Source organism: Ptiloglossa arizonensis, chromosome 13 (genome assembly GCF_051014685.1).
Source record: "Ptiloglossa arizonensis isolate GNS036 chromosome 13, iyPtiAriz1_principal, whole genome shotgun sequence".
Taxonomy (NCBI): Eukaryota; Metazoa; Arthropoda; class Insecta; order Hymenoptera; family Colletidae; genus Ptiloglossa; species Ptiloglossa arizonensis.
This window is the reverse complement of record NC_135060.1, coordinates 7,888,488-7,903,402: the sequence shown is the minus strand read 5'-3', so window position 1 is coordinate 7,903,402 and position 14,915 is coordinate 7,888,488. Positions and strand designations below refer to the sequence as shown.

The window sequence follows — 14,915 nt, the reverse complement described above, 5'->3', positions numbered from 1 at the left end:
AAAGTATACGATATCTCTCGAAGACGAAGTCTAGGGTTAGTAACAGTTTCTTTAAATCAAATTTAACATTCTTACTAAATATGGTATCAAAAGTATACGATATCTTTCGAAGACGAAGTCCAGGGTTAATAACGCCTCGATTTTCGAGTCTACCGTGTACAAACACGAGGCGAGCACGATCCGAACGAAGCACTCGACGAAGAGTAAAACTTTCGCGAGGCGATCTTCGCGTACTTCGCGGTTACGACGCGTTGTTCTTATCGGGCGCAGTTCAGGATCGACGGTTGCACGTTATCGCGTTATTTGTCCTTCGTCGGTGAAAAAATCGACCAAGTTACGAAAACGATCGCCCAACGCGCCAAGATCGCCCGCTTTCGAGTCACAGCGAGCGTAAAGCCCGCCGATGGAAAATATCTCGCGATCTATCAGTACGCTTCGCAGTCGACGAACGAAGTGGCCCGCAGGGGTCTCGCGCTGTGGATCACGTTTATTAACCCTTAAATACATACTAGTATTCTTCTCACGGTAGAATTCGTTCACTAACCCTTAAACGTGGTTCTTTTTCACGGTGGATCTCATTCGTCGACTCAAATGCATTCTTTCACGGTGCATTCTATTCATCGATCTCTGAATACAATTTCTTTCGCGGTGGATCCAGTTCATCGACCCTTGAATCTATTTTATTTTATTTATCGATCTATAATTGCACTTTCTTTCGCGGTGAATTTAATTCATTAACCCTTGAACGTATCTTTTCACGGTGGATTTTATTTATCCTCCTCCGAATGCATTTTCTTTCGCAATGAATCTAGTTTATCGATCCTTGTACACATTTTCTTCTGCCGTGAATTACGTTTATCGAATTTGAAAGTTGCAAAGTAAATCCCTAAAGGAAAAGAATTATTTTACTCGCACGAAATAAATTAAAAATAAATTAAAATTCACAAAAATGAGTCACGTACACTCTATCGTTACCCTATCAGGTGAGAATCACGCGAACGAGAAATAAATACGCGACACGATAAATACAGTTCTGCAACGATCTCCACTCGAAGGTTAATAAATTGCTACCGAGAACTTGGAGCGATTTCGCGCGAGACCGGAACACCTGAGCCGCGAGTGATTTCTTCGCCATGGCCGCACGGTGTCTCGTATGGGGATGTCATTACGATCTTTCCGCTGCTCCGATTGCTTTCGGTTGTTTTACAACCGCGCGATACGCCGCGCGAACGATGACGGCACGCATGGATCGCGTGGAAGATGACGACACTTACTATCTATGAGACCACGTCTATTTTCGTAGCCGTACGTGATTCGCGCGCGACCAGCGGTCATTTTTCTTGGAAAATTTGAATATTTCACGGAGAGTACAAAGGTGAAGAATTCTATCGATTTTTTATGGGGCAAGATCGGTTCGATCGACTCGCAAGGTAAGAAACGTGTTGTCGCAAATATATTTATCGGTTATTTTCGCAGAGATGTTCCTCGAGCAGAGTTTACCTCTTGGAGAGTGGGTCCGTGTTCGTTAATTTCCAATTTCGAAGAATCGATGCACTCGTTGGCGGAGGATCGATATTTACGCGTGAGTAGTCATTTTTTTGTTAAATTTTAATTTCGAGCAATTTTGGAGCGAGAGAGAATCGATAGGGTAAGTGTTGTCGTGGAATAGAAAATTTGGATGAATCGATGCACTCGTTGGTGGATGATCGATGTTTGCGCGTGAGTAGTCATTTTTTTTGTTAAATTTTAATTGGAGCAATTTTGGAGCGAGAGAAAATCGATAGGGTAGGTGTTGTAACGGAATACACGAACTGTTCGTATCGAATACTTTTGAGGAGAAGTTTACTAAATGGTTTTACATTCCATTAATTGTATACCTATTTGTTAATTTCAATTTGGAAATTGTTTTGGCAAATTTTCTTGGAAAATTGAAATTCGATCGATGTTCGATCGAAGATAAATCGGTTCGATCCGGTTTTCAAAATGAGAAAAGTGTTGCAATGTATAAAGTTCTTATATCGGATACTTCGGCAGAAAAGTTCACCCCGTGGAGATTATGTTCCTATTCGATCACGGTCGAGCCTCGTAAAACTGTACTCGCGTTAATTTGAAATTAGGTAGAACCGACGTTAGTTTTCGTCGGCGAAAGATCGGACGGATCGATGTCCGCTTGTCTCGAAAGAATCGCAAAGAGATAAAAGGCACAGAGCGTGATAGCAATAGGGGAGATATTGGCTATTAAATTTAATAGCCGTAGAAGAGAAACGATGGTTCTTCTCGACTCTCTTCTCCGTCCACTCTCCCCCCGTTCGGCTAAAACGATAAAAACTTCCCATTAATAATACCGTGGTGACAAATATGACGGAACTTCCGACGCGGTCCGGAAGTCGCTAAATGCGCCAGTGTCCGGTTTCATCCCCTTACGCGGTCCACGGTCCCTTGAATGTTGCTTGTTGGTTTTAACTCGTTGGACGTTTCCTTTGATAAATTCACGTTCGTGTCTCGCGTTCGACGAACCGTGAATAGAGCAATTGGAATCCTCATTGTTGATTAAACTCGAGGATTAACGAACTCTGATTGTGCGATGAAAAGTGTTGTGCAAAGTTGTCACGAGATTGTGAACAAATATAATCTCCTGTATTCGAATTGATAAGAAGACATGGGATACAAGATATTCGAATAGTGGAACGTTTGTTCGTATCGAACTTCGTTTAAAACGAAATTGAACAAAAATTGTACATCCGGAAAATGTTCAATGATGTCGAATTTCGACTAATTTCCAAAATTCGAATGATTTCCGTCTTCTTCGTCGAGTTTCTCATCCGGATATCTCGGTCTACGCGCGTCGCGTGGACGTTTGTTCCGAGAATGGTCGGTTAGCGGCCGGTTTGGTCGGTTCGGTAGTCAGGCGAGACGAGCTACGAAAATTCGGTATCGGAACCGTCGAAACGAGTCAAGGAGAACCGCGCGGCGTACGCCAAATGCAATTTCCAACACTCGTAGCACGGGAGCGCGCGTCTCTATTTCCGCCGCGACTTATCGCTCGTGAAACGGAACCATTAGGTATGTTTTTAATCACGGCGACACAAATACCGCGATTCGATTGTTCCCAGGCCGATACACAGCGATGATCCGAGAATAATTGAGGCACGAACGGCAAACAGATCTCTAGCCCCCTCCCTCCCTCCTGGTAGCGGGTTGGGGTGGTTTGGGTGCCTTTTCCAACCCGCCGTCGTCACCGCCACCGTCCCCCCTCTCCTCCACCTTCGGCACCCCACGCTCTATGACCGTGGGCACGATCTCTCTACTTCATTGTCATCTGTCATCGCGCCGCGAACAAATGAGCGTCTCAACAGCCGGCAGACAAATGACTCCCAAGGATTATCCGTCGAACGATTCTCCGTCTCTTTTCCCCTAGTTTTCCCTTCACCGCCCTTCACCCGTTACATCCTGCGACTTTCCTTCTCGTTCAACCGTAACTCTGCCTCCGCGATCTCTCTCACCGTTTTTACTCGATTCATTCCTCACCGTTTTCGAGATCGTCTCTTCTTTTCTATCTCGTCTTCTATCGTTGTATATTTATGTATATACACTTCGTCTTCTTCTTCTCTGTTCTGTCCTTTTCTCTTTTGTCTACTCGTACTCTCTTCTCTTTTTCTCTCTCTCCTTTATCTACTCGTGCTCTCTTCTCTTTTTCTCCCTTTCTCTTTTATCTATTCACATTTTCTTCTTTTTCCCTCTCTCTTTTATCTACTCCTACTTTCTTTTTTTCCCTCCCTCTTTTATCTAGTCATATTTTCTTCTTTTTTCCCTCTCTCTTTTATCTACTCATATTTTCTTCTTTTTCCCTTTCTCTTTTATCTACTCGTACTCTACTTTGTTCTGTTCTTTCTCTCTTTTATCTACTCACACTCTTTTCTCTTTTTCCCTTTCTCTTTAGAGATACTCGTACTCTCCTTTTTTTCCCTCTCTCTTCTATTTATTCATACTCTCTTCTCTTTTTCCCTCTCTTTTTTATCTACTCGCACTATCTTCACTTTTTCCCTCTCTCTTTTATCTACTCATACTCTCTTCTCTTTCCCTCTTTCTCTCTCTGTTGTATCCACTCGTGCACCCTTCTCTTTCTCTCTCTTTTTTATCCACTTGTACTCTCTTCTCTCTTCTCTTCTCTCTCTCTCTTACCTACTCGCACTCTTTCCTTCTCTTTCTCCCTCTTACCTCCGTCGTCCGGTTACCTCGCCCCGTCTCGCGCTCTCTTCTCCCTCCGACGAACGAATCAGGGGGATATATCGTTCCCGTGTACCGCAAGCAACCCATTCCATCCACCCCTTCGCTCGATCACCCGCGGATCAGTTTGTTTCGCGATGCTCGAAATACCCCACGAGTGGGTATCCGTGGATCCTTCGGGGATTGATATTAGCGTGGATGAGCGAGGCTCTCTATCTCGCGTGTAGTGGGTTACGGGCGATTTGGATATCGTTGTTGCCGGTTTCCTTTCGCTCTGTCTGTTCGCAGGCCGCTTCGTTTCGCGAACGGATCCCAACGATCGAGAACACGCGTTCGAAAGCGTTTCGTTTCGTCATGGACGATCGACCTCGCGATCGATATTTCACGTGGAACAATTGAATGATTTTTCAGAATCTTTTTCCGGCTATATTCTCGAAAGATTCAAATTTCTCTGGACAATCTGAAGACTTCTCGAACGTTTCACGCGGAACCACGAGCCGGTGTTTTCCAAACGCGGTAAAATTCGATTTTGAGAAAGTACAAGTTTCGATTGCAAACGATCCACTTCGTTTTGAACGAAGCAAGATTTTTGAATGTTTTGTACGCAAGCACGGTCGTTCGAAAATGTATACGTTTATTTTACTTTGAACGCTTTATCGATATTTTCGAATCGATTGAAATTCGTACGGTTAAAAATACCTCGAAGCGAGAAAATTTGTTTTAAAATGGTTGCTTCGTAATACGAATTTCACCTCGAATAAAAATTGAGAATCGGTAAATTGTGTGCTCGGTTCAGTTTCATCTTACGATTATCTATACCGAGGACGCGTTCAACTCGAAACAAACGTAAGAGATACGCGTATTGTGTGCAATTGTGAGAGAGTGTGCGATTGTAACGAGTTACGAACCAAAATGCACGAGAATGTGCAAAAGTTTTGCTCGTGGGCGAGATTTACAAAGTACGTCTGACCAATGCACGCCATTTTCACTGTACGATCAATCGTACCGAATACCACTGTTCGAGGACTGTTATTTACACGTATCGTTTAAATACGAGTGAAAGTGTCGCGATCGAGAAGTTGCTTTCGCAGCGAATTTATCTAGAAATTCGTGACTTTCGTAATATCAACAACAACGAAACGCCAATGTATAATTACGGTACTGAATATCAACGATCGTAACGAAAAGAACGAAAATATTCAAGTGTCACCACAGTCTATCCTCAAATTCGAATTTCTTCGTACGAATACTAATTCGATTTAGATCGGATCAAGAAGAAATCTAGGGAACTTATCGAAGAGATCCATCGACGACAAAAAGATTTCCTTAAAGAACATAAAGGGACTCAAAGTCCTAATCGTTCATTGAATACATCTCTGATCACTGTACACTACCTAATCACTCATTGAATACATCTCTAATCACTTTACACTACCTAATCACTCATTGAATACATCTCTAATCACCGTACACTACCTAATTACTCATTGAATAAATCTTTCATCACTCTATACTACCTAATTACTCGTTGAACGTGTCTCTAATCATTGTATATTACCTAATTGAATAATTACTAATTGAATATACCTCTAATCACTGTACACTACCCAATTACTCACTGAATACATCTCTCATAGCTATTTTAAAAGAAAATGCTAATCTTATCCCTTAGAATCAAAAAGAATCAGTGATCACCGACCAAGTATACAGATCAAAGAATCTTAAGCATAAAACTGCGCGACAAAACGATCCATATCAATTTAAAATAATTACGATTTCGCTAGTTTCCGTCAACTGGAACTCTCTCGATACATTCCTCATAAATATCTACCAAGAGATTCCTCGTTCGATCGTTCGTTCGCCTAACGTTCCCCACGCTTCTGAACGTACGCACGTTGATCAACGTTGCGTAAATTTCCAAGAGAAAACGAACCATCGATCCCGCTTATCCGTTTGTAGCGCTTTTGTACACGAGCCGCGACAATCGGATCGATTTCCTTTGAAAATGTTCAATTTCCCCGGGAATTATCGCGCGTGTAACGTTTCCTCGTCGAAAAAAAACCCTTTCTATCGGGTGTAGGTGGGTTCATCGGTAGGTTGGCTTGCTGGCTGACTGGTTGGTATCGATGTGCAGGCTGGCAAGCCGGCTATGCTGGCTCAGCACTCTCCCTCGTTTCTCCTCCTCCTCCCTCCCTCCCTGGTGCCAGCCACCTTTACTCTTGCTCCTCTCGTAGTCTTAGCCCCGGTCTCATCCTGAAACGCGTTCATAAACTTAACCTCCTTAGGGCCACGGAGCCGCCGCTGATGACTTTTAATTTGCATCCGGAAAGATTAACGCCTCGTGAACGTTCCGGTCTCGTCACGGTGATCTCGGATCGTTCGAGCAGACCCTTTACATCGCGTGAACGCGGTAGGGCCACGCAGGGATAATCGAATCTACGTCGTGTACCAATGTCTACACGATTGCGACGATAAAACCTGGAAATCCACGGGGAATGTGAATTTCGTCGGAGATTCAACGAATAAACTTCGTAGGTGTTCTTTCGGGATCTTTCGTGTAATTTTAAACAGAGATTATTTTATAATTTAAATAGAAAACTTAGATGATTGCTTGGTAAGTTTGATCGTGTGTTTTCAACGTGGATATTTATCGACGTGGGATTGAAGTCTGGGAATATAGTTCGTCGATGATCGAGAGAGTACTACCGAAAGATCTTTCGTGTAATTTTAAATGGAAACTATTTTATATTCTAAATAGAATATTCAGAGATTCGTCGATTAAGTTTAATCGTGTGTTTTCAATGTGAATATTTGTATTCGTGGAATTATAATTCAGGAATCTAGTTCGTCGATGATCGAGAGAGTAATATACTACCGAAAGATCTTTCGTGTAATTTTAAATGGAAACTAGTTTATATTCTAAATAGAAAACTTAAATGTTTGCTTAGTAAGTTTAATCGTGTGTTTTCAACGTGAATATTTCCGTTCGTCGAATTAAAATTCAGGAATCTAGTTCGTCGATGATCGAGAGAGTAATATACTACCGAAAGATCTTTCGTGTAATTTTAAATGGAAACTATTTTACATTCTAAACAGAATATTTACAGATTCGTTGATTAAGTTTAATCGTGTGCTTTCGACGTGAACATTTCCATTCGTGGAATTAAAATTCAGGAATCTAGTTCGTCGAAGACCGAAAGAGTAACCACCGGAAAGACTTCTCGTGTAACTTTAAATATTGGATTGTTCGGAAAGTCATTTCGTTTTTCTTTGGTAAAATACGATTTTTTTTAAAATGTCTAAACATTTAATTAAATTACATATTCTCCATTCTGGAAAACGAAATCACTTTCCGAACAACCCAATAGAAACTATTTAACACCTCGATTAGAAAGATTCAGAAATGGGTTAATTAAATTTAATCGCGCGTTATTAACGTAAATGTTTACGTTCGTTGCTTGCAAAACACCGAACGAATAACTCACCCCCAAGGATACATCTTTCTGGTAATTTTAAATAAAAACTCTTATTTATAACCCAAATAAGAATGGAAGAGATTCGCTGATCGTGTGTAATCGTGAGTCTTTCAAACGTAAATATTTACCACGTCGGTTCGTGGAATATATTGCACGACTTCGTTACGAAAGAAACACAGCCGAGCAATAGGTACAGTCGATATGTACCACCGTATTGAAATCGGACCGGTGCTCAGTGGTAACGTACCGTCTTGGCAAGACCGTCTGGCTAGTTTTGTACATCGTATCCGTTACTACTTGTTCCATCGGGTAAAGAGGTTCTCTCGAAATTGAACACGTAACCGAATAAACGAATACATATTTTCGTTTCGTAGAAACATGTTTCGAAGGAGAACGATCGTTTCGTTTCTCGTAGTTCTCACTTCGTCGAGCATTCGTCGAATCGGTACGAATCGAAAAACGGTACGCGATATTGTGTACACATAGACGATAATGAATCTAAAAATTCCAATCGAAGGAAAAGTCGACGATAGACGGTCGTTCGTCGCGCTTCGTTGAATTTTTGTTGCGGAGGTTATCGAATATTAATCCCGCGCGTTCGTTTCGTCAGAAAGTTAAATTACGCGTATTAATACATATACGAATGTTTTCTCGTTGCTCCTCGAATTGCCCGATCAATGCCACGTGCCGCGATTTTATTTACTCGTTGGTTCTCGTTTACTGCGCGAATAGGGACGTATACGTGAAAAAGATCGGCCGTGTCCATAGGTGAAGGGGAAGACCGAAGAAGGATAACGGAAGAAAGTTCTGGATATATCGGTAATTTCGAGTCGTTCGATGAACGACTGGAGTCCATGGGAGATGGATAAATGGCCGAGATTGGCATTGGAGTTAAGATCAAAAGAGCGGTCCGACGTATTCGTTGGAAGAGAGAGATAGAGAGAGAGAGAGAGAAAAAGAAAGAGAAAGAGAACTGGAACTTCCCTGTTTGGCTTTCGAATGCAATTGCTTGTCGTAAATCTCGCGGTAAAGTTTGTTGCGCGCCAACCAGCCCAGACGTTCCACCAGATGCGATAGATCAGTCTCTTGACCTCCCGGTGTAAAAGTATGATAACAAGAAGGAATTACTGTCGCGTAGGAAGATCTTCGGTTTCGTTCGTTTCTTATTTCCCTGCTTCGCGACCGGGAAACTTTCCTCGTTGCTGTATCACAGCTGTTTGTTAATACGATTGTCCGCGACAAACGTACACCGTGCACGATGGAAGAATCAGAGAATACATTACGTTCGTTAAACATTTATCGAGCGTATCGCTACGATGCCTCGTCGAGAACGTTGTCGTCGGTATTTGTAAACGATCGCATATTTTTATTTTGCTTTCGAAATTCTTCTTTCAATTGCGTCGATCGCTCAAGAATGTACCCCTTCGCTGCGCGATTGCGAAACGGTACGCAACACGTTATATGTTATCGATTGAACACGAACGAAATGTACATTTTTCGGTAATACGTTTCGACGACCCACAATAACGATACCGTATAGATATTTACGCGTATAACAGAATCGGGAATTGTTTCCGTCAATTTGTCGCGATTACTACCATTACTTTTTGTGTATCGGTTTGGTTCTTTTCAAAGAAGATACATCTAGAGAAATTTGAGAAGGAAGACGAGAATAGTGGTATTGTAAAATTAAAATTAATTGTAATGTTAACGGTCCTTTCTAAAGAAGATGTATCTAGACAAATTTGGAAAGGAAGACGAGAATAGTGGTATTGTAAAATTAAAATTAATTGCAACGTTAACGGTCCTTTCTAAAGAAGATTTTTTTAAAAATTATTTTACTATTAACGGTGTCTTTGCGTACAATATTCTTCGGACAATTACTGAAATAGACAACTAGAATTACCAAAGGTGCAAATTTGACCTGTTTCAAAATTCTTTTTAAAATTACTTAACTATTGATAGTGTCTTTGCCTACAATATTCTTTGGACAATTACTGAAATAGACAATTAAATTACCAAAGGTGACAATTTGAACGTTTCAAATTTCTTCTCAAAAATACTCAATTATTAAAGGTATCTTTACCTACAATACTCGTAAAAAAATATCCAAATAAACACCTAATAAACAGTAGAACTACCAAAGGTGTCACTTTGACCTGTTACAAACTTCTCCTCAAAACTCCTCAATTATTAACCATATCTTTGCCTACAATATTCATTGGACAATTGTTAAAATAGACAACTCTTAGTACCAGTAAATTAATTCCCCCTTTCCCTATCCAACTTCGAACACACCTATACGGTCCAATACAAACGCAAGTATATTCACAAATCGATAGTGTTCTAGTGTTAACTATCACGATCGAGTGTACAATGCGAACTCGATAGTCTCGTTGTACAAACGATTCCCTTCGATCGGTTGCCACGTCGATCTCCCGCGACTGGCGGACATCGGAGAATTTTTCAAATACGTTATCGTACGAAAAAATTGTTCACCGCGAACGTATCGAGTACAGGCCGTGAACGAGAACGGGGCAGGGGGGTAACGAAAAGAAAACGGCGGGCAGAGGATGTCGAAGTGCAGCGTCGACAAATTCCTCGCTCAACAAAATGGCCAATCCTATCGTCGTCCTCGACGTTCTATTTCGGGGTCTTCGCGGCACTCGCCGTCTAGACCAACAAAATTCTGTTCGTCTTGTCACCTTGGCCCGCCACGGTTAAAGCACCAAGGATAGACCTTAAAGATACCTTCGCTCCGGTTCTTTCCTACTTTCCGGTATCCCGGTGCGTCGAACGAAGGAATTCGTTTCACCGCGATCGATGGTGCACCACCATTCACGGAATTCCAACGAACTGTCTACGTTCGACGATACGCAAATTACGCGAACACGGGCTGAAGTAACTATCGCGCGGAAAAATGAACAACGTTATCAAGTGGACGGACGTAGCAGCAATTGGAGCGGAAATTACGAAACGAACGATGCGTCGTTGCGTCGCGTCGGTACGCTCGGATTCGAAACGAACAGCGTACTTTTTCACCTGCTCGAGAGTCGAGCCTTTTACGTCCACCATTAACGAATCGGTGATTCTTTTTTTTTCTTTCAGATATTTGATTTTAACGACGAATAGATTCTTGGAAAATGACTCTATCATGGTGAATTTTTGAGAGTTCTTTTTTGTTTTATTCGAGATTGAGGTATTCTATTTTTTGCGTTTGGTACGATGTTGATAGATACGGAAAGAGGTCGTGATATCTGGGAGGATGTTTGTACGGTATTCTAAGATGTGGAATGTAATTGTTCTGTATCGATAGATTAGACAAGTGTCCGGAACTATGTAGAAGGATTGTTTCAGAGTTGGAAGATTTCGAGAGAGATGTTGAACAATGTGTCTCTTTTTATACAGCTTGATTTTTAGAGACTGCGCAATGGAAAGTTTAATTTTAAGTAACTTTAAAATTTTAAGTAACTTAATCAGCGCCAAAGCGTGAAACTTTCGTCTTTGAATTATCATTGTATACAGTGCCTCGATCGAATCGACCAATACACGTTTAATCTCCATAATGGTTCACGATCGACTAAATTTGCAAATAATCTTTCGAAATCAGACGAATCGATCGAGATGGTACACCTTGGACAACTCTCGAGTTATCGTCTGCGATTTAATACACCAGTGCGATAATCGGGTCGGAAAATATTTGTTTTTCGATAGTGGGTGTGCGTATTTTTTCTTTTTTTTTTTTTAATTTTCTCCTCGCGTAATTGCGCGTAACGTAACGACGCGACAGAAGGTGTTTATTAAAACCGTGAAGCGCGTATCGTTGCACGCGCGACAAATTCGTTTCCAAGCGTTCGCGAACGGTTGGAAATGAGAAATAAAGGGGAAAAAAGGCTGGAGAAAAAAAAAATAGGGGGGCGGAGGACAGACAGGGAAGAGAGAGGGTGCGACGGTGGTTCTCGCGCGAGAGAACGAAAATTTGATATTCATGAAGCATTTTAAAGTCGTGCCGCTCGAGAAATGGGTATAGAATATAGACTGCTAAGCGGGGGGTAGATTCGTAGACATTTGCGGAAACCTATTTAGATGCGAGTTCGTGATTCGCGCCCGTCGCTCGCCTCACTCCCTCTGCGTGCAGCCTTTGTTTGAAAAAAAAAAGAAAAAAGAAAAAACGAAACTTGTGCAATCGATGCAACTTCGATCGAGAAGAATATCGTCCGATGATGACGTTCCACGAGAATTGATTTTTCGATTATCGGTACCTGCGATCGTTTCTCGTATCTTTACGACAAATCGAAAGTTTGGTCTGGAAACGTTCAAACGGTGTAAAATTAACGCTGCGAAAAGGAAGACACGAGTATAGTTACTTGCAATGTTGGATACGAGGTAAATTAACGTCACGGATGAAACACGAATTAAATGGGGTAATTACCGCGGTGGTGGATGGTGATCGTAATTTTTTTGTGCAATAATAACCTATCTATTTGGTAAGGCCATAATGATCTTATCCAAATGCGTTAATCGATTCGTAGAATCTATCGAATTTTAAATTTGATCCAAGATGTAGATTTAACTCGATAGGTAAGCATGTAAGTATTCTGAAGATTGATATAGCAATGAAACGATGTTTTCAATTGCAGTTGCATCACAGGGAGAGAGTATTTCTTTTTTTCTAGGATCATTGTATCGTTTCGGAAGAATTTTGTAATTTCAACGAGAAGATTCGTTCAAACGAGAAATTATTTAGCAGTTTCGATACATTTCAAAGTTAATTCTTCCGAATTTAAGGTCAGTTCTAAGTGTAACTACACTCAACGATTGAGTTACACACTGCGAACAGGTGCGCCATCTTTTACAACGTATTCGACACTTTTACCGAAACGAATTTTGAAAAACCGAGATTCAAGAGTCGACTATCGTAACGAGAATTTCTTTCTCATCGTGTAACAAAAAATGGTCGATGAAACGTCCCCGAGTGAATATTCGTGCGAGTGTCGCAGAGCGTATCGTTGTTACCTCGACAAAGGTATCGTTGTTACCTCGACAAAGGTATCGTGTACCACCTAACGATAAGCAACGAAACGTGGATCGAGAATCGACGCAACACATCGATGATCCTCCTCTTCAACGTAATACTTCGGCGAGAATTTCGGTGTAAATTACACGAGAAGAGGGGTGAACGTAACCCCCACCCGGTACCCTTCCCTTTGACAAAAAAGAGCGCGCATCGTTATTCGTCGATAATTCGTCGGATTCGATTCATCGGAATAAGGTCGCGCGACTTTAACCACCCTTCTTCTGCACCCCTCCTCTTTCCAGAGTGGAAAAATCGAACTGGGAACTCTCGTTCCTACCTCCCTCTGTTTCTTCGTTTCGTTTAACGACGATCGTCGAAACCGATCGCGACTTCCGCGTTCACCTGATTCTCGATCGCGCGAACAGCGATCGCGTTTCGCATCGGCGCGTCCCGCGTGCGTGTTTCAGGTGTACCAACCTACGAACGAGAAGGGGGGACCCCCTCCTCGCGATGCGCATAAGGCTTGCGGACTCGTGGTGGTCGTCGTCGAAAATCGTACCTATCTACGTGCATACATACCGTACCGTGGCGTACTACCATCCAGCGATTTTGAGATCGCGGCCGCGCGATAACGGGTCACCCCCTATATACCTACCGACCGCGCCGCTAAATTGAAATCCCGAAGAAAGAGAGACGCGGAGTAGGATCGTGAAACGGTACGGTGGTAGGAGGAGGGCGGTGAGGGACTGTAGGTAGGTGGGTGGACGGTGGTTCGGAGTAGGGAGGGTGAAGTAGAAGGGGGGGTGTCGAGAGGGTGGCAGATAGGAGCATCGCGCGTCCCCTTCCCCCACCCTCTATCCCCACCCTCTCACCCTACCGGTTGAAAAATTATAATAATCACTTTAGAAATTAATGGTACCCTCCGCGGAGGTGCGGGATCCGTGCCGGGAGTGACAAGGTGGCCGCGCGATGGTAGGGCGAAGTGAGGAGCGTGCAAATGGCGACTCCTTCCGCCGGCGGACCAATCGTCGCCGTTCACGGAGGGTCGTGTAACTCCGGGACACGCCCACGCGTGACGTCACCGTCGTGACCTGCGCGTAACGTCGCACTCCGCGCACCAGACTCGTCCGACCAGTCACCACTCGGACGACGTATTCGGCGCTTGCTCGCCCGCGCGTCTTCTTTTTTGCCCTTTTCCATTCCGGCCGGCTCCTCACGGCTACACGACGAGCTTGTATCTGACCGCCGACGCCGACGCCGACGCGCTGTGTGTTGTGCGCGCGCGAGAGAGGGAAAACCGCGGGCAAACGACGAAAAAAGTTCACGGTGTTGATCCACCGCGCTCTTCTTCATCTCTGTGTTCTCGACGCGTCTCGTTCGTTATTCGGGGAATCCCACGGGGATCGAGAAACAGAAAGAGAGACAGAGATCGAAATACCGAAAGAGAAACATCGAGAGGGGGAGTCGAGCAACGACGAGGGGACGTCGATCGTACCAATCGCGTTCACCAGCGTTCTTTCCGATTCGCTTTTCTTTTCTTTTCTGTTTTTTTTTTTTTTTTTTTTTTTTTTTTTTGGCGGGAAGATCGTGGACAAGTGCTATGTAGGTGACAGTGTTGCCAGTGGGGTGGTCGGTAACGCTTGGCCGTGAGACGGACGTTCGAGGACGCGTGTTTCCAGACGGTGGATTCCTCGTGTGTATCCAAGAACGGGTACCATGATCGCTGACGGAGAGGAATGATGGTGCGGTCGGTTGTTACACAACTTGACAGTGATACGTTGTTCCTGTAGACAGACACGGGTTGGCCAACCCTCTGGGGAAAATTTACGGGGGAAACGACATCGATTTCGTTTCTCGATCCTCCTCTTCTACATCTACTTCTTCTTCTTCGAGAGAAAGAACCTCGTCGTCGACTCACTGATACACTGTCCCGTCGTGGGACCGTTTTCATCGGCGATAATCGACGAGATCGCCGGTATCGGGAAGAAGGAATCAGTGAATCAGGCGGTGGTAATCGATCGGTCCGCTCACGTGGCGTGGCCCCGTAATCGGTGTCACGTTCGCGACGAGATCTCGCGAGTAGAGGCCTCGGGTCGTCGTTAGGCGGAGTCGTCCAGGGAAGGTGGTCGCGACTCAACAAACGGTGACGAGTTGTCGTGGAGGTGGCGAGGGCGACGGTGGTGGTGGTGGTGGTG

The 14,915-nt window shown here is 43.5% G+C and overlaps 1 protein-coding gene across 3 annotated transcripts; it reads left to right on the top strand.

Moving 5' to 3' along the window:
- The first annotated feature begins 430 nt into the window (after window positions 1-430).
- LOC143154084 (uncharacterized) lies at window positions 431-14,887 on the top strand. 3 transcript variants are annotated; one of them, XR_012993988.1, is made up of 4 exons: window positions 431-983; window positions 1,056-1,375; window positions 1,477-1,582; window positions 14,511-14,887. XR_012993988.1 is itself a non-coding variant. In XM_076325885.1 (4 exons), exons 3-4 carry the CDS (start codon window positions 1,550-1,552, stop codon window positions 14,821-14,823), a joined length of 342 nt encoding a protein of 113 aa, XP_076182000.1. In that variant the 5' UTR covers window positions 434-983; window positions 1,056-1,375; window positions 1,477-1,549; the 3' UTR covers window positions 14,824-14,887. The 3 variants fall into 3 exon arrangements, 1 of the variants encoding a protein (XP_076182000.1); XR_012993987.1 differs by having other exon boundaries at window positions 14,305-14,887; XM_076325885.1 differs by having other exon boundaries at window positions 434-983; window positions 14,515-14,887.
- The last annotated feature ends 28 nt before the right edge of the window (window positions 14,888-14,915 follow it).